This window comes from Micropterus dolomieu, linkage group LG08, assembly GCF_021292245.1.
Source record: "Micropterus dolomieu isolate WLL.071019.BEF.003 ecotype Adirondacks linkage group LG08, ASM2129224v1, whole genome shotgun sequence".
Classification (NCBI taxonomy): Eukaryota; Metazoa; Chordata; class Actinopteri; order Centrarchiformes; family Centrarchidae; genus Micropterus; species Micropterus dolomieu.
In genome coordinates, this window is record NC_060157.1 from 19,634,641 (window position 1) to 19,662,614 (window position 27,974).

General features: G+C 39.5%; 2 protein-coding genes and 1 long non-coding RNA gene across 9 annotated transcripts; 2 read left to right on the plus strand and 1 right to left on the minus strand.

Moving 5' to 3' along the window:
* Positions 1 to 1,721: 1,721 nt before the first annotated feature.
* Positions 1,722 to 20,310, plus strand: ampd2b (adenosine monophosphate deaminase 2b). 6 transcript variants are annotated; one of them, XM_046056049.1, is made up of 18 exons: positions 1,722 to 1,949; positions 11,153 to 11,277; positions 11,399 to 11,529; positions 11,642 to 11,710; positions 11,825 to 11,927; positions 12,103 to 12,295; positions 13,086 to 13,227; positions 13,376 to 13,465; positions 13,597 to 13,726; positions 13,834 to 14,028; positions 14,199 to 14,330; positions 14,435 to 14,598; positions 15,502 to 15,628; positions 15,724 to 15,887; positions 16,592 to 16,712; positions 16,852 to 17,025; positions 17,744 to 17,854; positions 17,976 to 20,310. In XM_046056049.1, the coding sequence occupies exons 1-18, from the start codon at positions 1,946 to 1,948 to the stop codon at positions 18,189 to 18,191; spliced, it is 2,391 nt and encodes a 796-aa protein (XP_045912005.1). In that variant the 5' UTR covers positions 1,722 to 1,945; the 3' UTR covers positions 18,192 to 20,310. The 6 variants fall into 6 exon arrangements, with proteins under 6 accessions (XP_045912005.1, XP_045912008.1, XP_045912004.1 ...); XM_046056052.1 differs by having other exon boundaries at positions 1,722 to 1,937; XM_046056048.1 differs by lacking the exon at positions 1,722 to 1,949 and adding an exon at positions 2,290 to 2,327.
* LOC123974976 lies at positions 7,981 to 10,460 on the minus strand. 2 transcript variants are annotated; one of them, XR_006825977.1, is made up of 6 exons: positions 10,433 to 10,460; positions 10,007 to 10,103; positions 8,873 to 8,969; positions 8,647 to 8,787; positions 8,450 to 8,522; positions 7,981 to 8,236 (listed from the first exon to the last, which is right to left on the minus strand). It is a non-coding gene; the product is annotated as an uncharacterized LOC123974976 (long non-coding RNA). The 2 variants fall into 2 exon arrangements; XR_006825976.1 differs by lacking the exons at positions 10,007 to 10,103; positions 10,433 to 10,460 and having other exon boundaries at positions 8,647 to 8,975.
* A 1,385-nt stretch (positions 20,311 to 21,695) lies between the features above and the next one.
* On the plus strand, positions 21,696 to 27,904 carry LOC123974975 (glutathione S-transferase Mu 1-like). Its single transcript, XM_046056054.1, has 8 exons — positions 21,696 to 21,854; positions 25,031 to 25,106; positions 25,217 to 25,281; positions 25,402 to 25,483; positions 25,738 to 25,835; positions 25,928 to 26,023; positions 27,247 to 27,357; positions 27,521 to 27,904. Exons 1-8 carry the CDS (start codon positions 21,819 to 21,821, stop codon positions 27,614 to 27,616), a joined length of 660 nt encoding a protein of 219 aa, XP_045912010.1. The 5' UTR covers positions 21,696 to 21,818; the 3' UTR covers positions 27,617 to 27,904.
* Positions 27,905 to 27,974: the final 70 nt, after the last annotated feature.

Consider the following 27,974-nt stretch of genomic DNA (forward strand, 5'->3'; position numbering starts at 1 on the left):
TCCGCAAACTTCAGAAGCTTGACAGGCTGGTGACTGGAGGTGCAGCTGTTGGTGTACAGGTAGAAAAGAAGGGGGGAAAGAACGCAGCCTTGAGGGAAACCGGTGCTGATGGTCCTGGAATCAGAGACATGTTTTCCCAGCTTCACGTGTTGCTTCCAGTCCGTCAGGAAGTCAGTGATCCACCTGCAGGTGGAGTCAGACACGTTCAGCTGAGAGAGCTTGTCCTGAAGCAGGGCAAGGATGATGGTGTTAAAAGCAGAGCTGAAATCCACAAACAGGATCCTGGCGTAGGTTCCTGGGGAGTCCAGGTGCTGGAGGATGAAGTGAAGAGCCATGTTTACTGCATCATCTACAGACCTGTTGGCTCTGTAGGCGAACTTCAGGGGGTCCAGGAGTGGGTCTGTAATGGATTTTAGGTGGGACAACACAAGCCATTCAAAGGACTTCATAACCACAGAGGTCAGGGCAACGGGTCTGTAGTCGTTTATCCAGTGGTCCTTGGTTTCTTGGGGACAGGGATGATGGTGGAGGCTTTGAAGCAAGCTGGCACATAGCATGTCTCCAGTGAGGTGTTAAAAATGTCAAAAGCACAGTGCTTTAGGGTGGATGGGGAGACAGAGTCCGGCCCAGCAGCTTTGCGAGGTTTCTGCTTCCTGAAAAGACCGTTGACTTCCCTCTCTGTGATGGAGAGAGGAGGGGAGGGGGTGGAGCTGGCCAGCTCTGAGGAGAGGGGGGAAGAAGTGGTGGACTGAGGCTGAAGCTGAGCAGAGGAGTCACAGGGGATGGTGTCAAATTGACTCTCAAAGTGGCAGTAGAACTGGTTCAGCTCATTTGCCAGGCGAGAATCATTTATGGAGTGGGGGACTTTGGGTTTATAGTTTGTGATCTGTCAGTCAGTGTTACGTTCCCCTGTGTTACGTGGCCCTTTGGATTTTTATAACTTTGGTAGTGACAGACTGCCAGGGTGACCTTTTAGGTGGAATAAAAAATGTGCTGCGGAGTAGCATACCAAACACGTGTCAGCTAATTTTTTCGCTCAATTGTCAATAGCCAGACCTTGTCAGTCAGACAGATTTTGATGATCTGGTGCAGTGTTTACCAATGGGGGCCTTCAGAGGATGACGGGGGACGCTGGAAACAATATTTTGGGGGTGGTTGAGGTGCCCTTGGGGATCAAGACGAGTTTTAAAGCGAGTTTACACAAAAAATTCGTAACTACGGAAGCCCTAAGCAGCCATCGATTCATATCTTTATTTTACTCCGTTTTCCCGTGATAACGGGCAATAACGACTGTTGCTTTCTCGTGATAACGAGATAACAAAACTGTAGTTTAACACAGGGGTTGGCAAGAACATCTCTTAATGGTAATTTCAACGTGATTTAATTGTCACTGATTAAGTTGGTAAGGCACAAGACTCATAGGCCCTGTCCCAACAGCCACACTTCCGCCCGTTGTGCTCCTCAATGCGCGTTCTTGCTAAAGGGTGCAAGACCTTAGGGTGTCCCGATCCTCTAATGTTGTTCTCCAGGGGTGATCATCAGCGCACTTAATGCACCCCTTTCTCAAGTGTGCATCAGACCTCACTTTGCTATGGGCTATTACCCAGAATCCTTGTAGTGTCGTGACGTTTTGAACAGCTAACCAATGGGAGAGCAAAATGGTTGCTATGGTGCTGGTTGCCGGGAAAACTCCGAAGAAGAAGGAATCCGGCAAGAGCATAAACAAATGAAGAAGAAATTTCTTTTTAAGTGTAAATCGATTTTTGATTAGAATATACCTAATTCTTCTGGTAAGAAACTGGTGGTTTGTTGTGATCAATTTTAGCAGGAGTACCGCGAAGACCGCAACTGCGGCCAGCGCCATGTTTATTTCATTTTTTTTCATGAAAATCTTTATTTGGTTCACAACAAGTCAACAAGGTTAGGCAACACAACAGGTAGGCCTATGTGTGAGTATCTTCCATCATTGAACATACAAAACCACCACCACTATATGAGGTATTACATTCAAGTAAAAATAACATCATAAACATTCTGGTAAATAATTTAAGGAAAATATATAAACTATAGGAATAACAAATGAAAATATAAATGTAGAGAAAATTAAAAGGTGCAAAACGAAAGTATTTGCATATTACTAAAGGCAGTATAACATTACATTTCTATAGATAGTTACTGTAACAAAGTAATTGTATAGGCACATTTATTGTCATTTATAAATTGGATAGACTCACAATACATTCTGAATTCTGTTCTAAATAATTCGAATGATGGTCGGGATCTTGAGAACTTGATCTTGTGGATGTGGTACTTACCAAATAAGATAAGTAAGTTCACCATTTTACAGATTTTTAAATTTTTGTTTTTATAGTGTAGTATTACATCCTTGGCTTCTAGTTTGATTAAATGATTAGTTTGAGTTACAAAGTTATCTAAAAGTTTTTCCCAGAATCCCAATGTATGTACGGTATTGACAATCAAAAAATAAGTGCAGAATTGTCTTGTCTTCATCTTTGCAGAATTCACATTTTTGATCAATATCTATAAATTTTGACAACATTTGGTTAGTAGGGTATATGTTAGGCATGATTTTGTAATGCATTTCTTTCACACAAATTTAAATGGAAGTTGTCAGTTGCCAGCGCCATGTTTGCTCTTCTGATCACAGCAGAAGTGACGTAGATAGTGATGTGTGCAAAACGGTCCCAATTCTGCTCTTCACAGCTTCGGGCCCTTGCGCACTTACTCGCAAGTTCACTTTCAACAAGTGTCCACTGCTAGGAAGACCTTAGGGCACAGTGTGGATATTGGGACAGGGCCATGGTCTTCAGATTGTGAAGACCTGCCAACCTCTGTATTCAGCTATGGTTCGTTATCTCGAGATCAGGAGAAAATAATCCCGTTATTACGAGAAAACAACAGTCGTTATCACTAGATCATGAGATAATTATCTCGTTAGCAGGGGAAAAATAAAAATATGAATCGATGGCCGCTTAGGGCTTTCGTACAAAATATCCCATAAAAGCTTTAATTTTTCTGAGGTATAGGCCTACACCGTGACAGCCTTGTTATCGCAGTGGTTACACATTTACACAAGGGATATACCGCTGTCGGACTTACCCTGAAAGCAACTTAGCCTCCAGCGTCCAGCATCCATTACCAGATGCGACACCAGCCAGTAATGAAGTGGACCCACCTCTGGCTTTGTGCCCAAGCTCAATCGGAACAGGTAGAGTTTTGCAATGTAACTTTACAAATGTAACATTAAAAACTGAGGCACAAACTAGCTCTGTTTGAGACTGTGAGCTGCACTTTATCAGAAGTGCTTAAGTTGTGTGGATTTGTGGTGAGACGTCTACCTGATCACGTGTTCATCAAGCGTTTTCCACCTGAGCACCTCCTGCTCTCATCCAGTCCTGTGTCTAACGCAATGCACAGCGTGTAGCACAGATAGTAAAATAAAATAAATTGTCATTAAATGATGACATTAGTGTCCTAATATTAGGCTTACGCCTTTTTTCTCGAAATGTCAGAGGACACAGATATGTGGGGGAGATTCTGAATGTGCATAAAGTTTTGAACATGAGCAGACAATCTGCTGAAACAGAGGAGCTATTAACGTTGAGGAGTTTATTACTGACTTAGAATTAATTAATTTATCATTGACGTGAAAAAGGTGCCACAAACACATTTAAAGACGTTACTTCCCCAAACTAAAGACAGAAAAAAGGAGGGAAGACTAAACCATCTGTGTTGACTCAGCAGGGATGATATTAAATGAGAAAGGTTAATCTAAAGGAGAAAACATAGGCTATCTGAAAGCAACACAGAATGCCTGAGAGCCTTATTTTGAATTGTTTCCTGCCACTTGAATTTTGTGTTTTCCTTTACATAAATAAAACATTTCCAGCATAAATTGGTGCAGAAAAGACCAAACTAGGACCAGAAATTCTCACCAGAAATCAGGAAATAAATGCTTAAAATTTTCTGGGGGAGGAGCCCCAGAACCCCACTTACTAAATGCCCCATCCAGTATTAAAAATAAGCTGATGCTCTTGTATTTCAATAACAAAATGACCCCATAAATTTAGTGGAATACAAGACAGTCCCTGTAAACTGTAGCTTATTTTGACTTGATCCCATGTTCACTGTCCTCCTGCTGTAAATACTAACTAGAGCACCAGCTGCTGAAAATAGTCAACAAATTCTCTATTTACATCTGTTTGAGTAACATTAACTAGGAACTACAGGGCCCAACTGTTTTACTTAGTGTTTTTAAAAATGAAAAAATACATTTGTGACAAGAAAACAGTACAAATGTTTAAAAAACATTCTGTATTAGGGTTAGGAAAGGTTGAGTTCCAAGTTAAGACAACTTGAGTTGAACTCTAGACAGTATTGAGCAAGAGAAGATAAGGCAGTGCAAACACTCAATACAAACTGATATTGATTGAGCTTAAAGGCCTCTTTTACTCATTGCTAATCAATGGAATTAATTATTAAGAAATTAAGTACATTTACTCAAGGAATGTACTTAAGTACAATTTTGAGGTACTTGAGTATTTTCTTTTCATGCCACTTTCTACTTCTACTCCACTACATCTCAGAGAGAGATTTTGTACTTTTTACTTCACTACATTTATCTGACAGTTTAAGTTACTAGTTACTTACAAATTACACATTTTAAAACATGTGAAGACTTAATAAAATAGGCTATGTTTTTTTATAAATTAAACTACCCAACATACAGCCGACACGATTGTTAGATTGACATTAAAATGAACTGGCGACAAGTTAGATCATTTAACACATTTTTCATGTAAAAGAATTTAATTGTTCCACCCTCACAAATTTGAAGATTTGCCGCTTTTCCTTTTAATAATTTTAATTTATTTGTATTTGTGAGCTTTGTCATGTTTTTTAGACAAAGCAAGCATTGTGAAGGTGTCACTCTGGGCTCTGGGTAATTATGACAGCATTTCTCATTATTTACAGAAAGTCCAAAATCGATTTATGGAGAAAATAATCAGCAGATTAATCCATGATGAAAATAATCATTAGTTTCACTCTGACACAAAATAGTTAAAATGAGCCTCCCCTCAACAATTACAACAGTCACATGACATTTTTCTGCAATGAGTAATTTTACTGTTAAGTACATTTTCCTGATTATACTTACATACTTTTACTTTAGTAGCATTTTCATTGCAAGCCTTTTACTTGTAACAGAGTATTTTTACTGTGTGGTATTAGTACTTTTACTTAAGTAAAGCATCTGAATACACCACTGACACACACATATAACTGAGTAACTTGAACTATTATTGAAAGGGCAACCCGTTTATAATGAATGCCACACATAACCATACTAATAGTACTTTTTACTTTTCAGTATTTTTAAAAGCAATGGTATCTGTACTTTTACTCAAGTACAGGATTTGTATACTTTGTCCACCACTAGAATTAGGTCTTAGCAAACAACTGATTCATTCAACATGGTGTTATCTATAAAGCTTGTAACACTTGAAAAGCCAGTCATGGGGATGTTTTCAAATCTTTTTTGACCTAATTAAACGTCAGCAACCTTGTGTGGTGAATAAGTCTGATAAATGTCTCAGCATTCTATCTACAGTGACTGGACATTTTTTCTCCAGAGCTTAATGGAAATTTAAAAAAAAAAAATGGAATGTATTCTTGCACAAATCAGAAGCTAAGTGCAATTCAGTAAGTTCAGTAAAATCAAAAACAATTCTTTTCAATTCAAGCATGCAGCTGTTGCTGTTGAGCAAATTTACATTCAGTGCAAAAGTATAATAAGAAAAGTGATATGACTGCAGAGAAACTTGCATTCTGCAGACATAAAGAAGGATTTCGAAAAGCATTTATCATTCGGTGTTATGAAATTGTTCACTGAAATGTTAATATTACTTCATAATTTTCAGCATACACACAGTCCTGTGTTTGACTTGGGAAAGCATGTTCCAGAAATGACGAATGCAACCATAATGGGAACAACGTGCTGGCCCTTTAATTCCATTCATGTGAGAGGAGATGGAGGCAAGGTCTCATTTCTTAGACAATCAACTCCCTCAGACTGCAAAAAAAAAGAAACCATGACATCTCAAACCTTACCGCTGAGAAAGCACCATTTCATTGTCATACATGCACACAGACAACACAAACATCCTGAACACATGGTGCAAAACACAGCACGGAGGATCAAGTGGACAAGCGGGGGGTGCTGTTGGAGAAACTCACAGCCGGAGAATACATATCCGCCGGTGATGTATGTCGTCTCCCCCCCGCCTCCTCTCCCTCCTGTGGTACGTCCCAGATAGATGTCAGAGGCATTTAAATGAGGAGGATCAGCTCCAGAGGTAGCTAGTGCAGCGACAGCTGGCCTGAACCAGGACGCACACAGAGCAGAGGGAGGGGGGGGGGCAGACACTGGGATGTGAGGGGCAGTTCATGGATCTGCTGGACCAGCTCTTTGTATGTATGACAGGGACAGATTAATGGAATAGAGGGCATGACTCTTTGACTCTGTGAATGTGTTTATGTGAGCGCGTATGTGTGTTGTAGCCAGTTTTGTCATTTGACTTGAGTGTCTCAAGTGTTTCTTTCTTGTTTCTCTCTATATTCTATCACATTTAACCCACCTTGAAAGGACAGCAGACGCCATACTGGGCCATTTGCTGTTTGGCATGCTCCATCAATCTGCCAGGACGGCCTCTCTCTCCCTCTCTCTCTGTCTCTCTCTCCTCTCTCAGCCCAGCTAGGTGCTGGTTAACAAAGGCTCTGAGGAGACAGGTACGCTCCACTACCCTCATCCTGTGCAAAAGCACAAATAACGTTCTCCCCTCTTCCTCTCTGACCCTCCCCCCTTTTTTCCTTTCACTGTCTCACACTCACTGCCACTCTCCTCTTCCTGTCCCTTGATGGCTTTGTGTAGAAGCCCTGAGCAGTGCTGTCTTGAGTGTGATGAGGAGAATGTTTGTCGATTGATTGTCCCACAAACTAGCTTTCTCATGTGTTTTGGAGATGGTACAAAAGTGCGTGAGAAGCAGAGCAGGTTGATAAATTGTGCTGACTATGCTGGCAACTGTGGGATCTGATCGAAAGGGTTCTTTTCAAGACTTGTGAGCATCCTGCATTCATATTTATAGCATTTCTTCTCTTTATGATTCAAGCGAGGAAAGAGGTCTCTACAAGAATACCAACATCGGCCTGCAGACATGCAGTTGCAGAGACTATAAACCATCTCTGGCCATAGAAAGCGTTTGATTACACATCTCGAGAAATGTCAGCTTTTATGCAGAGCCAGTGAGAGATGATGCTGGAGGAGTAAGCATCCTCAAGAGGAGCAGAGGAGCCGTTAGACCCCGGTGCATTCTGCCTGCCATGCGTTTGTGTTTATCTTTTGGATGTGAGAATCCCAATATGTGGCCAGAATTAATTGTTGAGCTGAACTTTTCTTGTTTTTTTAGTATTTTAACTTCAACAGTGTTTTAGTACAGACGTAACTGTATTCAAAGCACAAAGTATCAAAACTCTTAAACACTGATACTCGCTTCGAATGTCTGGTTGTGATCTTGTTTCTATACAGTTCCTAAATTAAATCGTAGTCAGTTGTAGTCTGTTTCATTTAGGCAACATTCTTGCACTGCTGCTTGTGATTAGATAATATGTAACACAACTGTTATGATTTTGGTATCTGTACTGGAACTAAGGTGGTGTATCAGCGTGACAATCTTACTGAACACTTCAAAATGAACGTCCAGTATTGCATTGTTTATATTTGCACGGTTTTCCTGCGTTCTCAGCAGGACTTGCACATATGAGCTGTGAGTAAGCCTGGCTTTCGCTGTGAGACATTTGCTAGAGAGGTTGTGAGTCACTGGCATTTCTTGTGGGCTGAATACCAAATCTGCATAGTCAATGGAAGCAGGTAATAAGTGGCTGATGATGCATGGCCTGCCCGATGGGAGAAAAAAGAGAGAGGAGAGAGTAAAAGAAAGGGAATCTCTTGATATTAAAGTATAATCATCTGGATTTGTATGCATTTTATTTCATTCAGGGCAGGGATTATTTTCTGTCTTTGAGAAGTTAGGACACGTTAAAAAAAGCAGCACCTCAGATGAAGTTCCAAAGGATGTCTCTTAACCCCTGATCTCTTGCTCCCCTCTGGCCTATAGGCTTCTGATGACTTTCCACTCGTGATTCCATCCCTGAGGACCTTTTATACCGCACCATGTGGTTTGAGTCAGACTGAATGTACGACTCTCTGTACTCTACTATATTGCTTTTGAAATATGCATGCAGTTGAAGTTGCTCGGCAAGCTGACACTATTCGACCTCGATTTGAGGCTCAGCTGCAACATGGAACGATGAGCCGTTGAAGATGGTGTGTTGCATTGTCTTTGTTTCAGTATGTTTTTGTATTAGATACCTGGTAGTGTGTGGATACTCTGTTTTGCTCATGTTGTGTCACAGTAAGCCCTCATGCTGCTTTCCACCTGCTCCTGTTAGATCAAAAAAAAATGTCAGCCAACTAGATTATGTAGTATATGTTTAAGTGAAACATGGCTGTTATTAATTTCTGAGTGGTTTGCTCTCCAACTGTGGGGGGATGAGTTGTTACGTAACCGTAGATGCTACTGATCCAAATATAGCAGCCATTAGGGGATTAGCTCCAGGCCCGGTAGGCTTGACTAGGCTCAGCTTCACTGTGGCCCAGCATGGATGTCCTTGCCGCTGGTCGTCTCCTGCCTTCCACACCAGTGTCCACTGTTATCACAACAAACTGATAGGCCGCAAACCGACGGCAGAGATAACGTGTTAGCCGGCCATCACATTATATAGACGTGCTCACCAGAGGGACATCGATCTGTGGCTTGACTTTGTGACTGAGACTGGAGGACAGTTTGGCCTCACAGCATGGGTTTCTCATTTTTCTTGATTCAAGCTCGCTTTGGATAGAGGGAAGTAGTTAGTAATATTTTGATGGTATTATTTCTTAAATGATCCAAATGTGTCCAGGAGAGGTTTTTCCATAATGTTTGCTGACAACCTTTGTTCTTTTGCATTTAAATTTGGACTTGGGCTATAACTAAAGACTATTCACTACTGAATAGACTGCGACTATTTATCTGTAAAATGCCCATCCATTATACAGTATTTCCTAACACCCTACAAGAAGTCTCCAAATGTCTTGTCCCCAAAATATTAGATTTACAATGAAAAAAGCAGCAAATCCTCACAATGAGTAGCTGCAACCAGGGAATGTTCTGTAAAAAAATTTGTTGTATATTCAATTGTCAAAATAGTTGCTGATTAATTTCTGTCAATTAACACATCAATCATTTCAGTACTAAATTCAAATTGAAATAATACTGAAAAATACAACTTTTAAAGCCGCCTGTTTGCATTCCTTGTAATCACTATGACAACTGAAGCACTGTCTTAATCTATGTTCATACTGTTAGATGATACATGCAATTACAGTTTCTGCAACCCTTCATAGAATTTTCCTTCTCCAAAAAAGTTCGAATTACTATTATTATTAATGTTTTCCAAATATGTACTTAAATGTACCATATACAATTTAGAGAGTGAAATTATTTTCAAACTAACTCACCGATTTAGTTATTTAATTTTCAATAAGATACTGAACGTGCTCAACAGGTTTTCTCATTTGGTTAAAATTGCATGTTCCTTAAAGTCCTCCTTTGGTTGTTTAGATAGAGGTGAACTCTTTGCACGTTAAATTGCATTGTTATTTCTACATCATCATTCTACCATTCATTTTAACTTACTGAGACTCAAACCTCAGTGTTGAAGCTCGGGTCAAAAGGGTCAAAAGGACCACATAATTTCAGTCCGAGATACTTAGCGCGTTGAGTGGGATGTGTTGATTGGACAGTGTTAAGCAGAAGGTGACAAACACGTGGTGAGTTGTGGTCTGCCCAATAATTACGCCATCACCTCTTTTTCCCATTATACCTACCGTTCTGTCTGCCTCACCAAGTGGTTTTATATCTTTTAATGATGCATCTTGTTGAGTCCTAATTGGCCTAGTTAATTGGCCTCTCTGGTCTCCTTTTCTGTCCCCAAAGAGCAGACAGACTCAGACATGCTGTGTTAAATAAATCTAACTCTTAATTTAGACAGTGCAATGCAGATTTAGTAGAAAGACAACACAGACTGCAGGTATCATACAGTATACCCTCTGTGACCTTCTTGTGGTCTATAAATACTGCCAGACAACAGGCCCATTGATACACACACAGGATCAAATATTTAGTAGGATGATGAATATTTCAGTGGCAGGTGCGTAGTTTCAAGGGAAAGATTAATATCATTGCAGGCAGACTGCTAAATATACACCCAGGGGTGGTTGAGACACAGGAGTGAAGGCATTGTCTCTCCTTACTGTTTCTGTTCCTCACAGAGGAAAGTCTCTGCTTTCCTCATCGCTCCACTCACAGCTGTCCTTGTCAAAAGTGTTTTTTTCAGTGGCCATCCCCCTTCGTTTTCCCTTCTTGCCTTTCCATGACAACTGGGTTTGTATAAAAACATGAGTTTTGCAATGGCAACAATGGAGCGTATTAGCCGGTGTATGTGCTGATGGGCTCTCCACCTGAATGGTCCATTGTGTCTTGAGGCACAAACAGCCGCTGAGCTCAGACCTCCACTGTTGTGGAAAGGCCCACTGACGGAGGAATAACCAGCTTCTGCAGAGTGTTTTGGTCACTGTGAATTACTTCAACGTTGAAGGAATGAAGAATGATAAAGAAAGAGTTCTCTCCATGCTGGGTAAAATTTGAATATTTATTCTTTTTTATAAAGGTTGATAAGCGCATTGACAGTTAATTGGATACAGCTGTTGCAAGCAGAACGGATTCATCATCTTTCTGAACTGCTGAACTGAAATCAGATGCTGTGTGTGTCATTAGAGTAACTGAAATGAGTAGTTACTTGTCTGACTACTCTCATTAGAAGACACTGAGGCCTTAATGTGCCGTTCATCTTTTCTTAAGTCTCAAAATAAAGCTTGGATTAATATGCATTCTTCACTACTTCCAAAGATGCATAGTTTTCTACCCCTCATTTTAAGATCTCTTTCCCTCCTACTCCCCTTCTTTATCTCCAGTTGATCTCCGTGGTGCCCGCCACCTCCTCACTTCCCAGCATTCCTTGCCTGGGATCCCCGTAGCCTTGAAACAATCCATTGACCTGCGTACATCCATGGATGGGAAGTACAAGGAGATTGCTGAGGTTAGTGCTCAGTGATTGTGCTCCATTATTAACTTTATTAAGATTTATTTGTATTTTAAACATACTTGTGGCTAGATGTGTAGACATTCAAAATGTTGTTTGTATGCGTGTCTGTGTGAAGGAGCTGTTCTCTCGCACCCTGGCAGAGAGTGAGATGCGCAGCGCCCCCTATGAATTCCCAGAGGACAGCCCCATTGAACAGCTGGAGGAGAGACGTCATCGCCTTGAGCGACAGATCAGCCAGGATGTCAAGTAAATGCGGAGAAAGGAAGATTATTAGTTAATTTACAAACACATGGTTTGTTCTGATGATCCAGAGTCTAACACTGATTATCACCAAGTGAGCTCAGCCTTTTGTTTTCAGATTTGAACCCGACATCCTCCTGCGAGCCAAACAGGAGTTCATGAAAACTGACAGTGCCACAGATCTCGAGTGAGTGTTTCCCCTGGTTATATGCAAAAGTGATCTCTTCATCCATAGAATGTGTTTCAATATCTACCAGAATAGAAAATAATTTAAGGCCTATATTTGTTGATCTATCATTAGATACATGAAGGAGCAGAGCTATTTCCCTGACCTGCAGGATAGAGAACTAGTTCCAGAGAAAGAGTACCAGCGGGTCAGTATTTCTGGAGAGGAGAAATGCGGGGTAAGTCAGAGTCACTGCAGTAATGCACGGAGAATTAGAAAAGACAGTAGAAGTATTTCTTAGTAGAATGTTTTGTGTGTTGTTTCTCACATTTAAATAACACATCCACCCTCAAAAAGACACCTTCCTTTTTCTTTGCTTCTCATTCCTTTCCATTTTATTGTTCTTCCGTCAGGTCCCCTTCACAGATCTGTTGGATGCTGCCAAATGTGTGGTGAAGGCTCTGTTCATTAGACAGAAGTACATGGGTCTGTCGCTGCAGAGTTTCTGCAGGACCACCGCTCGTTACCTGCAGGAGCTGAGTGAGAGGCCTCTTCTGGACTTTGATATCTGTGAGGAAGAGTTACCAGAGACCACAGCCACTGCAGGTATATACACATCTACAGCCCACACTAACATCCTCATACTCTCCAACAATTATGATAATTGATTCATCCTAAAGTATTTAAGTAATTTGGTTATATGATATGAGATTTTCTGCTCTTCTTGGTTTTCTGTCATTGTAAATTGAATATCTTTGGGTTTCTGAGTATTTGACAAAACAAATTTGGGCTGGAATCTTTTGATGGACATTTTTTTTTACTATTATTTGACATTTTATAAAAAAGAAAAAATAATTTAATCAACTTGTGAAGCCACTTGTGAAGCCCAAAATCACAAATTTGCCTCAAAGAATTTTACAATCTGTACAGCAACCTCTATCCTTAATTCAGATATATATATATATATATTTCTTTTCTTCCTGTATTCCTGTTAAAGTATTTTTTTTGCTATTTTATCTTTATCCAAATTGATATATATATATATATATATATATATATAAATAATTATTATTATTATTATTATTATATATCTATATATTATCAATAATATATAACTAATAATAAGAATAGTGATTATTTGTAGCTCTATTCCAGATTACTCTCTGACCTTACTAAAATAATTTGTAATCTAATGTTAATATGGAAATATAACTCATGTTCAGTGTCATGTGCGGTACTCTCACATTAAGACATAACCGGGCACACCCCCATATTTCACAATCCATCTGTCACACACCCCTGAACAGGCTGTTACAACGTGCAAGCTGTTAAAATCAGACCATAGTCCCACCTCGCTCAAAGCAGTGACACAGTGCCACATTCTGTCTCCTCTCAGATGCCACAGTGCACCCACCTGTTTCTAAAACGCACCCCTATGACAACCAGGACCCCGCTAGCATGCCCCCTGACATGGGTTACAGCTGCAAGATGGTGGATGGTGTCATGCATGTGTACACGACAAGGAACATTATGGAAAAGTGAGATATTTATGACGAATCACTCAATACATGCATGTTTAAACTTGTAGTCCTCTGTGTGGTAGGAGGCTTGTCGGTTTTTAGATTCAGTTCACACATCGTATTGGCTGCGGAGAGTTTTCTGGTTAAGATTTAATGTTGCTCACAGAAGCACAGAGCTGGACCTGCCATATCCAGACCTGCAGGAGTACATCGCTGATATGAACGTCATGATGGCCCTCATTATCAATGGACCCGTGTAAGTTTTCCTTATTTTTGAATACAAAACAGTGTGTATATCATGCATTATTGATTTTATTTAATTATAAGACTACCCCCAGACCTTCTTGTCTCTTTCCTTTTTAAACCATCTGCTTCACTTTGTCACAGAAAGTCCTTCTGCTACCGTCGTCTGCAGTATCTTAGCTCCAAGTTCCAGATGCATATCCTGCTGAATGAGATGAAAGAGCTGGCAGCACAGAAGAAAGTCCCACATCGAGACTTCTACAATATCCGTAAGGTGAATTTGAGAGCTTCCACTAATCCTTATCACATTTATTTTTTTGTAATCCAAAAGCAGACTTCAATATATAATTTTTTGTTTTGTTTGTCTGAATCATTTTACAGGTGGACACACACATTCACGCGTCCTCCTGTATGAACCAGAAGCACCTTCTGCGTTTTATCAAAAGGGCCATGAAGAAGTATCCTAAAGAGATCGTTCATGTGGAAAGAGGCAGGGGTCAGACGCTCATGGAGGTGTTTGAGAGCATGAACCTGACAGCCTTTGACCTGAGCGTGGACACCCTGGACATGCACGCAGTAAGTAACGCCCATAGAGGATAGGTAAAAAGCTAATCCATTCAAAAGTGCTGCCTGGTTAAAAGATGCACCGAGATGTTGAAATGACAAATATTGATACAATCAAACAGCAGCATCAGTTAAGAGATTGTTTGAATCACAGTGACACGGTCTTTCCACTCTTTTTGCAGGACCGTAACACTTTCCACCGGTTTGACAAGTTCAATGCCAAATACAATCCCATTGGCGAGTCCATCCTGAGAGAGATCTTCATCAAAACAGACAACTACATTGAGGGGAAATACTTTGGTCACATTATTAAGGTGCTCACTAGTAGCTGAAACGCTGTCATTGCCGCTGACACCTGCAGAATGACTGTGTGAGGCGGTGATGCCCTCTGCTGACTGTTTGTGTCACTGCTTCTCAGGAGGTGATGGCTGACCTGGAGGAGAGCAAGTACCAGAACGTGGAGCTCAGGCTGTCGATCTACGGGCGCTCAAGAGACGAGTGGGACAAACTGGCCAAGTGGGCTGTCAAACATATGGTCTACTCCAATAATGTGCGCTGGCTTGTGCAAGTGCCACGACTCTTGTGAGTAACCCCAGCGGTGGGAAATATGAAAGTATATTTAATCAAGCACTTAGATATTTCAAATTTATGTCACTTTATACAGTCCTCTATGAAATATTGTACAATTTACTACACTATTTATTTGACAACTATAGTCAGTTGTTACTTTACATGTTTCAATTATATGTTATCCCCAGCATTTATTAAAGATAACTCAACTTACAATTAAACTCAAACTCAACATACTCAAAAACAACCAAAAGAAAAAGGAGCTCCTGAAAGGCACCCGCCTTCCAGGGAGATCAGGAGGAAAATAGAGCCATTTTGGGTTCACCATGGTTTTTAAAGACTTAAACAGGTAGCCGCAATCACTGACCGGGTGGTTGTGTCCGACCGAACAGGAAGAAAGACCTGAAAACACACAAGAGAAGAGAGCAGGCCAACGCCATGCAGTCCTAAGGCCCCAGGCCATCACACATACAAAACATGTGATTCACATGCAATATATGATGATTTGTTGTAGAATAAGCTACCCAGTTAGTCAGTTAGTCAGTCAGTAACAGGCTTGCATAGGAAACAGGCCTGTAACCTTTGTAAAGACACTTTTCCTAATAATTATATACGTAAAAATAATGATAATTAATACTTAATACAGATTGTTGCTTATTATACATGTGTACAATGCATGACTTTATTTGCTTGTTTTTACAGCGATATTTCTACTTTTACCTAAATAAATAGATCAGACTACGGTTCCACCAGTGAGTAGCACTTATTGAGTTATACAGCCACATCATTCCACGCCAAGCGTCTTTAAAATATCTGCAGGGTACATGAGTAAAACAAGACCAGGAAAGGTAACATTTCATCCTTGCAACCATAATCGCACAACTGACTTTCCTGATTTGCATTTTTCTCTCAAAGTGACGTCTACCACACGAAGAAACAGCTGTGCAACTTTCAAGAGATGCTGGAGAATATCTTCACGCCTCTGTTCGAGGTTACAGTCAATCCCGGCAGCCACCCGGAGCTGCACCTCTTCCTTCAGCACGTATGAAGTCTCTGCTGTGGAATCATGAATATATATTATTCAATGTAGCCAGACCTCAGAGGGTTTCATGGATCTCGTGTTGGTCCCTCACACAGGTTGTGGGGTTTGACAGCGTGGATGACGAGTCAAAACCAGAGCAACATATCTTCAACTTGGACAGTCCGCTGCCAGTCAACTGGACTGAGGAGGACAACCCGCCCTATTCCTACTACCTCTACTATATGTATGCAAACATGACTGTGCTGAATCACCTGCGCAAGTACGTGACTACACCTTAGTCCAAGTGGCTGCCATAATATGTTTTTGTTAATGTCATCACTCACTGATTTTATGTTTTAGGTGCCCACAGCATGTACACTAAGAGACTTTTCTTAACTCTCATAGATTTCTCAGCTTCAATTTAGATATTAATTAAGATCAATAGGAAGAATAAAGGGTTGGGTAGAAATATGTATCTCTCATGCTTTCACAATTATGATAAAAGAAAAATATAGAAGAAAATAGTTTTGCCCCAACCTAGAGGTTTCATTGTCACATAATACAATGCCTATTGACCTAATTAACACTAACATTTTAAATAAAACACAATTTTCGTTTTTTTATACCAAAATTGCAGTTTATCTTCCTGAACTGATTTGATAGCAAATTGTCCCACTTCACCTCAATTAAATCAGAATTCAAAAACCTTCTTAACATACACAGTTTGTGCGTGTTTGCATGCACTTTTGAAGTATTGCTTCCAAATTAGCTCCATGTTACTATAGCACAAAGGGTAACAAACCAGAAAATACATTCTTATGCTTATGGTTTCATGGCTGTCCTCATCTGTCTCATCTTTGAGTCACTGGAGAACAGTGATGAATGTTCATTTATGCAGACTATACTTTGCCCGATTGTTTAAACAACACTGTTGAAGTCATCCTCCTAGTATTCTAGTATATCCTAGTGTCTTCTTTGTTCCAGGCAGCGAGGGTTTCACACGCTCGTCCTACGTCCTCATTGTGGGGAGGCGGGGCCGATCCATCACCTGGTGTCTGGTTTCATGTTGTCTGAGAACATCTCCCACGGGCTGCTGCTCAGGAAGGTGTGACCTCAATATCACAATTAAATTAATAAAAAACACAATTAATAAAAAAAATGCCAGTCCTTGGCTAATCTGCAGTATTAATTTACTCCTAGAGCAGTGATTGTTTAGTACAACATTATGCCTTATGTTCCTCCAGGCTCCTGTGCTGCAGTATGTGTACTACCTGGCCCAGATAGGTATCGCCATGTCCCCTCTCAGCAATAACAGCCTGTTCCTCAGCTACCATCGTAACCCTCTGCCTGAGTACCTGTCCAGAGGCCTCATGGTCTCTCTGTCAACAGACGACCCTCTGCAGTTTCACTTCACCAAGGTCAGTGTACACAGCCAGTCAAACAATTGTAACAGCCTGCATTTTAGAGTTTAATAGTTAAGCCTTAAATTGTTTGAATGGGGAATATGGTAGAAGCAAAATGCTATAAGAATGGTACTGGAATAGAAAGGAATACATATGCATGAAGTAAGAGAAAGTTTGACCTTGTATTTCATCATAAATGGTTTTGATTGAAACAGAAATGCTCTACATCTTGACCACTCTAATTAGGCTCATGAAGCTGACAAACATGTGGAATAACTGTGTTGTAATTGCTGTTTGTCGACATGATTAACACAGCTTAATTGGCTGACTTCTTCTGCACACCTGTCTTCAATAAAGAATTAATTAGACACTTAATAGGTCCTTAAACAAGAAGGCAAACTGGATAGTCTGCTTTTCCTGCGTCGAATTGAAAGTGTGTGTTCACACACAAGGAATTCACAGGAAGTTACGCATGCATGCGCTGGACTAAAGCTGGTGAATGCGCACAGAACTCTGGGACTTGTATTACTAAAATGCACTTGCTGTTACCTCCATGTGTTGCCAAATCAACCAATTTAATCGATAAAAAGTTAATAATAATAATAATAAAAAACAGTAGTATATGTAGACTGTTCAGTTGCAAGACAAATTTTTAATATTTAATATATAAAATAAAATTTCTTCAACAAGCAGTGCATGTTTAATTGTGATATTTCTTTTGTGCTCTGTGCAGGAGCCCTTGATGGAAGAGTACAGCATTGCTGCTCAGGTGTGGAAGCTGAGCTCCTGTGACATGTGCGAGCTGGCCAGAAACAGTGTGCTGATGAGCGGATTCTCTCATAAGGTTATCTTTAAAGCAGAGTATACATTATTCAATTTTACTGTCTACAACCATACCGCTCCCTTTTCTGTCTGTCTGTTCTTCAGACAGTTTGATTTGACTCTTGACTCTTCTTCTGGATCAGGTAAAGAGGTCCTGGCTTGGCCCAAACTACATCAAAGAGGGGCAGGAGAGTAATGACATCAGGCGCACCAACGTTCCTGACATCCGTGTGGCGTACCGGTATGAGACCATGTGTGAGGAGTTGAATTTAATCACACAGGCCATCCGCACAGATGAGCTGGAGACCATCGAGGAGGAGGGGAGTCTGTGTATGGGAGCTGTGCAGGGAGAGAAGTGAACATGAGGCACAATACAAAATAAATTCTTGCTACATTCCCTGTTTTCATATCAGGACATTGTACAGATTTGCATATCAACATATCACACCTGTGAAATAGATAAGCTTTGTTGCTACTGTGGCAATATGAGCGTGGATCTACAATCCGTGTACCCAAGGTGTTTCCTTCCTTTAGTTTCATCGAGTCATTCTTTGTTTAATTTATCATGGCGATTTCACAATGTCTCTTGATCTATTTATTTTTAAATTATATGTTCATGGTTTGTGGCTACATCTTGTCAGAGTTTCTGTTCAAAGTCTGTATTTTTCCTGTAACAAGCACTGAGTACTATTAACATTCAAGATTCAACCCATTAATAAAACGTATAAACTGGATCCAACACTGACCGATAAAAGTAAGAAGACAATCTGGAACAATTTTCTACTACACACAGGGCTGTAGCTACCATTGAGGACACTGAGGTCATGTTATTAATATCTTTTTTAGCAATTTCAGGGTTCTAGTGACCTTGAGGGAGTTTATGTTCTACAGTTAAAAACGTACACATGGAGGGTATTTTTGAAGTCCATGCATTTAAATGTGTTTAATTTTTAGCCCAACAAAATGAACAAATGTGCAGCATGGAGAAGGCTTAGAAACAGCTTTTAGACCTTCATTTTTGGTGATAAAACACTAACACTTTATTTTATAGGTCTGTAATTTCCCAAAAATGTCCTTTCACGTCTCCTGGAGGGACCCATATAACCTGGTACTCATTGGGAAAGCAGAGACAAAGTTCTGAGATAGTTATTTTAGTTAGAGTTTAGTTGCTTTCAAAGGGGTCTTGCTTTAGCTGTTGCTACAACATAAGTGTTTACTAAGTGGAGATTTACACAATAACAACATAAAACAGGTAAATACTAGTGGTAACATAGAGATTAGTTGTTACAAAATGTGTACACAGACTAAATGACATGTCTAACTAACTGAGCTAACTGGCAAAGCTAACATTAGCCTGCAAATAACGTTTAGGTCAGCGTTATAGTATATTTTACATTCGTTTAAAACTTCCTTAATATCATGAACCCTGACACATATGCATGTATAAAAAGGACCTACATTTACAAAGTATTGGCTGTTGAGTTTAAAATATTGTTGGGCCTCCTTAAACTTATATTTGGAAGTTATATTACAGCTTGTGATGCAACAGTCACATCCTGTTTTGTTATTTTTGATTTGACGGTATTGAAGATGTTTCATTACTAAACTCTTTACTAGTTAGCTCAGACATTTCTTAAGTTTTAATAGTCTAGTAGTTACAGAGAATTCAGGAACAGCTTAACACACAAAATACTGGATTAACATAAAGCTGGTACAAACCAATCCACAGGCATTTCATTGAAACCATATCATAACTGAATAAATCAAGTACTTTTTGGTGTTGAGGGGAGTAGTGGGTGAGGCAGACTACGACTGATGACCTTAGTATTTCTAAACTGGCTACGGCCCTGACTACTTACCAAATCATGAACTTTTGCAGCAAAATGTGTTTAACATGTGATGCAAAGATCTTAGTCAGATTTGTCTGTTTGGTCACATTTTATGTGCTTAATTATCCACAGGACAAAACCTCATGCTGTAAAACTTGTCCTTCGCCTTCTTGCTATATTAACAACATATTTACAGCTCTTCAGTGTCATATTCATGTTGTTTTTTTACAGTGAAACAGTAGGGTTGCATGAAGGCATGTCAATATTTGTTTCTGGTGTGCATCTCTTTATAGTAGCTCTTATTTTGTGACATTGTTTCTACTGACAGTCTGAATTGCAACTCTGATTTGATATCATTTGTCTTTTACAAACATATTTAAAATGCATACATTTCCGAGTCATAGTACAGTGAATCATGCATGATGTGTTCCTTCAGTTTTCACTCCTTGCACAAGTTCAACCAGTGCCAAATTCGTGATTAAACACATTTTAGAGAACTGCAAGTCATTTAACTTGACAAAACCTTTTCAAACTCCTGCCTTCAGTTTGGGTCCTGATGTTATCCGTAGGCCTATTTCTTGCTATTCAAAAGTGTCCCTTCCAGAGAATTATATGTGTTGTAAGAAAAATAAATGTTGTCCATGTTGGAGTGCTTGACTTGCTACAGTTCATACATCCCAGAAATCAAATGAATGTCTTCTGAATCTGAAAACTGCAGGTGACACAAGTGATAAAGACAAAAAGAGTGAGAAAATAATTTATTTAGATATTTATTATTTAGAGAAATAAGCTCTGTTTGAGTTTCAGCAGTTGATAATTAGTATGGGTTCAGGGGAAGTGCGGGTGAGTGAGTAAAAGAGGTGAAACAAAGAGTGCATTGTGTGGTGTGTCCATGTTCAGACCATTTCTCTCCAATGTGGGTCAAAGTGAGCAAGAAGCTCAACACAAAATTCAGACCAAATACAAACCTCCATCTTTTCAAAATTGAGGTCTGGCTGAAAAGAGTGAATTCTTAGCTCACACACACTGTGCAGTAAACCTTATTAATAGCAGCTTAATAGTATGATATATGTATATACAATCTAATATTTGTGTGGGTATTTAGTGTGTCTGGTGCTACAACGATAAGCCTAACCGTCAATTAGTTGATGTGCTGAAAAGTAATAGCTCAGAGTAATAATGACAATTAATTGTTTGAGTTTTTTGTCATGTGAAAATATAAATACAATGTTGGTTACAGCTTCTTTGATGTAAAGATGTGCATGCATTTCTGTAATGGATCATTTTAAATAACATCGATTTTCAATGTTTTCTGACTGAGTAGGCAAATTCTCCCCACTTTGTCATTATTATTTGCATGTTACTCATTACACAATCAAAAATTGATTGATGAGTTAATTGATAGCCCTTATTTGTGGTACTCAGTACTGCACTGGTACCTTTTTTGACAGAACAATCCTAAGTCAATGTCCACTTACCAGCTTTTTCCAGAGCTTTCAACTGTGTCACGCTTGAAAGTGCTGTGTATGAAGATATAATAGCAGACAGTTGAAGGAATTATATCTGCTGATGAAGCCGAAGACCATGTGATATGGGAAGTAACTGGACTGAGTTGGTATTGTTTTACAAATTCCGAGGTCAAAGTGAAGTTTCATCTTTAAATTTATTGCGCAAAACCCTCTTAAATATCCACAACTCTTTTGTGTGCAGGTTACCCATATAAAAGGATTATTTAAGAATCCCTGCATAAATGATTGTAGTACGGTTAAATTGTAGCATTCAGTGTTGTTTCTCTGTGTCATGGATAAGTCTAGACTTGCAGCCTCAACATGACTCTGTATTTGTTCGAACAAGAGAGGATTTCCATACACAATAACACATTTCTTATGTCAGGTCATGCGAAGCAGAGCTGCCTACCAGATTATCGTGTTTTCACATTCATCACGTAAATGTTACATAATTGCCGAAACAAAAGAACCGGTTCAGAATATCAACTGTGTGACCCGCCCGGTTCACCCCGCCCCCCTCCTCCGTCTGTCCCTCACTAGCTGCAGAAAGAAACCAGCCTACCTCTCCTTCTCTCTCCCTCTCCGACCGTGGTTTTACAGCAGCTGCAGGAGTCGCTGACAGACACTTGGATTTTGAAAGTGACTCAAAATGACAATGAAACTGGCTTACTGGGATATTCGTGGGGTAAGTGAGGTTCAGCCGTCTTCTTCACAGTTTGTATGTAGCGGCATTACGGAAATTTGCATTTTTGTTACATAACTTAGTGTTTTATGAACAAGTGTTGACGGAGTCTCGCTCGGTAAAACCATAACTGCAAATTAACGTTAGGGCGTGCACGTGCTCAGATTTTATCAATATCTGTGACGGAAGCAATGACTGTAGCTGCTAAGCTATAACTTGGCTAACCAGTTTTAAATTAGCAGTAACGTTAACTGTTAGCGTTACGTTAACTAACTGGCGTTCAAGCGGCTTGTTCACTATGAATGAGCAATGCTAACTTACCTGTGGATATAAGTAAAGAGCTGTAGAGTTGGAGGGGAAATATCTTTTAAAAATGGACCTCCAAATGTGCATATAAATGAAGCAACTTAGCTACTTGCAAGTGGCAAAAGAAATGCACTGGGACCGACATGCTTTACTGTGCAGACATTTGTGCACACAAGTTAGTTTCATATTTAACATTGGTGGGTTTTCGCGGCTGTTACCTTCAATAGCTCCGGGTCTAAGCCTCGATTACTCCTAATTTTTGGGATGGATATAGAAGAGCTTATTATTAACTCAAAGTTACCAAAGATGACGATGAAGTTTAGAGACCGCAAGTCTGTCCAACGCACCTACCTCTGTGGGCGTAGTTGTAAAAGTGCAATCGGACCCATTTCAAACTCTGATAGAAATCTCAACACACCGCCATTAACGTATAAATAGTGTAGTGTTTTGTGAAAATACATTTTAAAAAGTAAAAAGACAACTGAGCAAATCATTGTTATAAGCAGAGGTGGGAGTAAGTCACATAAGTCCAAATCACAAGCCAATCTCAAGTCTTAACCTTACAGTCTCAAGCATGTCACTGTGTAGAAAGTCAAGCAAGTCACAAGTCAAGTCATATAAAATTCGTAGGAATTCAGTTTGTTTAAACAGTTTAAGAGGTGGCAATTCAACTGTGTGATCATTTTGGAAGATACAGTGAGTGTTTCTGTTCTAACTATATTGAACTCTACACAAAGGTGTTTCTCTTATTTAGTCTGCTATTGGCTTCACTGATTATTGTAATGGGGTAGAAAAATATAGAAACATGTGTCACTAACGGTAAGTTCTTACCATTCCTGTACAATTCGTTTTAAATGGCCAGTCAAGGTATATCCAAAGTTAATTGAATGCAGTTCTTGAACCATTTGGAGCAAATGCATGGTTTTGGGGCTTCTCTGAAAGATAACACTCTGAAGTGTCTAACCCAAAAGTCAAAATCACTGTAAGTGCTACTGGAATTTATTTAATATAAGTTTAAACACACTAAAGTAATATATTTTTTTGTTTCCATGCAGACGACTGTGAGACCACAGCATAAAGCCTTACCTAGTCCAATTTTAAATTTTATACCATGAAAAATGAATATTTTGCATAGGTTTTTCTTTGTCTCGGCATATTTTTTGCAAAAACAACACTGCCCCTTGGCGGCAAGCAGCTGCTGCTGCATCACGCCATAGATTGATGCCGATGTGTTTTTTTGCTGATAGATCATGAACTTCCTACTTAAAGTTGGATATCATTATTTTCAGAATTTTATTGGCTACATGAAGTACCAGTCATCAGCAAAAATTGGTTGCAATTGGCTTGGCTTACCCATGAAATAATAGGGGCTGGCCCTTCCTTACAGCACGGGCTCTTGTTGGCTATTGTAGGCTGTGAAAGGGACATGTGAGCTCCTATTGGGTCGGATTTGGTGTCACTCGAAAGGTCAGAGTTCAGCGGCTAGTTTGAATACAAGATATCGCATTTGTTTACATCTGAGTTATTACGGTTACAATGACATATTAGCCACGTTTGCTGGCAAATATGAAACGAAACCGTAGCAGTCCCTGGGGATTTATTGATGGAATAATGTGTTTTGGACTAAATGTTTTTACTGGATTGGATTGTCTGGACCTAACACTAGCTTTCTATGCGTTCCACCAGCCTATAAGTTAAGTTAGCTAAAAAGCCGCAGTCACGTAACATACCTTCCTTTATGGCTTCTGTAGAGACGGATGAAGTTGGGTGTTGTGGTGGTCGTGTCACTGATTTTTGAGCTGCAAACCTTGCACATCGCTGTTCTTTTCTTCCTACCGTCATCGTCACAACATAATCCTTGAATGTCTGTGTTGTACTGCATGTAACAGTCTTACGGAGATCCGGACCGCTAACGTTAACGTGAAGCACACATGGTTGCAGGATTATGCGCAAAGGTTGGAATGAGCGAATGCAAGTATCTATTTAAAAAATCAAGTCATTTTCAAGTCATCTGTCTCAAGTCTAAGTCAAGTTTCAAGTCATGAACACCAAGTCAACGTCGAGTCTTTAGTCTATATTAGTCAAGCAAGTATCAAGTCTTCAAATATGCGACTCGACATTGAAATAGCTTGCTCAGTTATGAATAGATTGAAATCAAATCACCTGTCCTGCTATTAAATGGTGAAAGTTCATGTCTAAATGGTTAACATCAAGCTATTGGACCAAGATATGAAACCCCAAGGTTAGAATTATATTAAAGTAAGCAAATCTTCACATTTTGAAATATGGCACTGTCTTCTCGCAGCAAGAAGGCTGTGGGTTCAAACCCCAGTTGCCCTGGCATTTCTGTGTGGAATTTGCATGTTCTCCCCGTGTCAGGGTGGGTTCTCTCCGGGGTCTCAGGCTTCCTCCCACCATCCAAAGACATGCAGCCTAGGTTAATTAGTGTCTCCAAAATTGTCCTTAGGTGTGAATGTGAGTGTGACTGGTTGTTTGCCCTGCGATAGACTGGCGACCTGTCCAGGGTGTACCCCACCTTTCGCACAATGTCAACCCTGTACACAGGATAAGTGGTTGATGATGGATGGATGTTCTGTATATTTACTTGATAAAGCACTTACATTTATGTGATGTCACAAAATGCACATAAACAGTACAATTGATTTTTTTAAAAAGCCCTGGAAAAAATCTATTGGTAAATTGTCATTTATAAAATTTTGCCGGTCGAATAATCAACTACCGGTAATCGTTTTACCGCATGAATGTAAATGCATGTCATCTGCAAACATCCATGTGTAAACCTCGTGTCTCATGAACACCAATGTGTTAGAAAAGCTGAAATATCATTAACCCCTCTCTGATTCTTTGGACAGCTCGCCCAGCCTATCCGACTGCTGCTGGAGTACACCGGCACTAAGTATGAGGACAAGTTTTATGTCTGTGGTGAAGGTAACTTACCTGTTCAACTAACAGATAAACAGCTGTTATAATTTTAAACAAAGTGGTGTTTCCATGCAACATACCCATTAAATTATCTAACCCACATCTCTCTCACACAGCTCCTAACTATGACAAGAGCTGCTGGTTTGACGAAAAACCCAAACTTGGGATGGACTTTCCTAATGTAAGTGACTTTAACCTTTTGGAAGAGTTTAATGTGTGAATATTAAGTGTATGTTAAGTGTAAAGCAGGTGTTTAAAACCTAAACTAATAATAATATTGTGATTTAACATCTCACCATAGCTGCCGTACTTGGAAGATGGAGACAGGAAGATTGTGCAGAGCAATGCTATCATGAGATACATTGCTCGTAAGCACAATTTGTGTAAGTATTCTGTGTTATACTGTGAATATATTGCTCAAATGAGACATGTTTGTTTGTTATTTATGTTTCATTGTGAAAATTTCAAAATAAAATATCCACCATTATTTCCCAAATGGGCGTATTTTGTTTTGGAAACTCTTCAAATGAACCACAGTGTTTTCATGTAAACATCAGTGGTTAAGTTTCACAGTCTCTTTTAAGGTGTAGTATCTCAGTCTTTCTTCGTGTGTTTCTCTTATCTGATGTCATCACAGGTGGAGAGACAGAAGATGAGAAGATCCGTGTGGACATCATGGAGAACCAGACAATGGACTTCAGAAATGGCTTCGTGATGATGTGCTACACTGACCTTGTGAGTACTACATTAAACATTTAATGACAATGAATTTGTCATTTTACACCTTTGAATCTCTGCTAATGCCAACATCACCACCCTGACATCAGGACACCATGAAGCCAGGGTACCTTAAGGCGCTGCCAGAAAAACTGAAGCAGTTCTCAGACTTCTTGGGAGACAGGAAGTGGTTTGCTGGTGACAAGGTAAGTCATCGCTAAAACATGGGAGGCTTCATATGTTAGGTACAGTCATTTTTAAAACTGCATTACTCAGGTTTTTTACTGGCTACTAGGGGTCAGAACAACCTGAAAATGACATACCTCTGACCTAATTTCAACTTTTATTAAGTTGATATATTAACGTGTTAGTAGACAATTGCCCGTTTACACAGCCATCACACACAGGGCAACATTAACATTTGGAGTTTGAGAAATTGAACTGGGTCTTGTGCTGTGAGATGCTCTCCTTAGGCCAGGCAAGTAGTGTACAGTAGATTTATTGTTTCCTGCAACAGCTACCTGCTGTTGATTCGTTCTGAAAATGGTTGGGGTTATAAATCACTCAGCTTTATAAACGCATCATAAAGCTGAGTGAGAACTGAGTTGGGTGATGAATCTGTGGGTTTGTCAATGTACAACCACTTTCACGTTACATGCAACTATTATTAACTAATATAAAACTAATTTGTACAGCTTTAAAGTCTACTTTGAGCTTTTGTTTTGCTTTCAACACATTTAATTATAGATTCACTGAAATGAAAATTCTTGGCCGAAACTGAGAAAAAAACTTTCCCGAAATCTGAAATTTTTCACATTTCTTTTTTTCTTTCCATTGCATAAATTAAATAGTCAAATGTGCTTTTTACTCAGTGGTTCCCACAGAATTTGGACAGACTGGGTGGGTCTATCCATTTACTTTTAATGGACGCATGTAATATGTTTTATACTTTCTGTGAATATAATCCAATTAATCTTATTTCTATCCTGTATAGACGCCTTATTTTGAAAAGCAGACGTTGTCACATGTGTATCCTCACGCTAAATTCATCAAATCCAACCCAATTTGATAAATAATGTTGTATGTGGTTCTCGTATCCCGCAACATGAATACTTCACAGCCTCTCTTCAGGTAGGACTCTCATGCAGCAACGTTGTCTAGCTTAATCTCCTTCTCACAAACGAGTTACAGAAAACACTCAAAGCGGGTCAGGCCATAGATGGAGTGAATGTGCTAGGAGACATTTCAGCAGAACAGTGTCTTCAAACAGCGATTTTTGCATCTTTCTCTGACACTTTAAAATGCTTCCATGCTGCTAACATGTCTACGTAATTGTTCGGTAAAATTTATTCGGTCTTTTGACTTGTTAGGCCGAACACCGAACATTCAGTGCATCCCGACATTTAATATAACTTTTTCTTTACAACAGATCACTTTTGTGGACTTCATTATGTACGAGCTGTTGGATCAACACAGGATGTTTGAACCTACCTGCCTGGATGACTTCAAGAACCTCAAAGATCTATTAGACCGTTTTGAGGTGAGAAGGCTCAACACATCCTCAGGAAATAGGAAGTCCTGCAGTCTATCATCTTTTTGTGTTTCTGTGTTTTGTATATAGGTAAATAGTGTATGACATGTTTTGTCATGTCAGTAGAGGAATACAACTCACTGCTTTTTAATGCTTGTTAATATCATCATAGGCTCTGGAGAAGATTGCTGCCTACATGAAGTCAAACAGATTCATCAAGACTCCTGTCAACAACAAGATGGCCAAGTGGGGAAACAAGAAAGAGTAAAGGGCAATGTTTACAAGATCTCCTGACCCATTGACTCATAAATTCAGGAATAGGGAAATGTTTTCTTTTATAACCTGTTAACTAATTGGTTGTGTAAGTTTCATGTTCTTTGATTACGCATAACACTCTCCAAAACATTTACAAACCTTTTTTAGTTTAACAAGAAGTGTGTAAAAGAAATCCAAGTTTGTACTAATATTATGAAGATAAGCAGAAACTTTAATTTGAGTTCAATTTCTTTGTTACATCTGAAACAGATTTGACAGATTAAAGCAAATCTTGTACTGACTTTGTTTCAACATTACTTTCTGTGTAATACATAACATCTAAGAATCAATTAAAAGAATAGTATATGGAA

What these genes read in the sequence shown, in the direction of transcription:
- ampd2b (XM_046056047.1), top strand. Translation starts at nt 10,779, where the DNA reads ATGAAGAATGATAAAGAAAGAGTTCTCTCCATGCTGG. An exon ending in GTGCTGAATCACCTGCGCAA is followed by an intron (nt 15,888 to 16,591) that starts GTACGTGACTAC and finishes TCTTTGTTCCAG; the next exon opens with GCAGCGAGGGTTTCACACGC. An exon ending in ACGGGCTGCTGCTCAGGAAG is followed by an intron (nt 16,713 to 16,851) that starts GTGTGACCTCAA and finishes ATGTTCCTCCAG; the next exon opens with GCTCCTGTGCTGCAGTATGT.
- LOC123974975 (XM_046056054.1), top strand. Translation starts at nt 21,819, where the DNA reads ATGACAATGAAACTGGCTTACTGGGATATTCGTGGG. An exon ending in TGATGTGCTACACTGACCTT is followed by an intron (nt 25,836 to 25,927) that starts GTGAGTACTACA and finishes CCCTGACATCAG; the next exon opens with GACACCATGAAGCCAGGGTA. An exon ending in ATCTATTAGACCGTTTTGAG is followed by an intron (nt 27,358 to 27,520) that starts GTGAGAAGGCTC and finishes ATATCATCATAG; the next exon opens with GCTCTGGAGAAGATTGCTGC.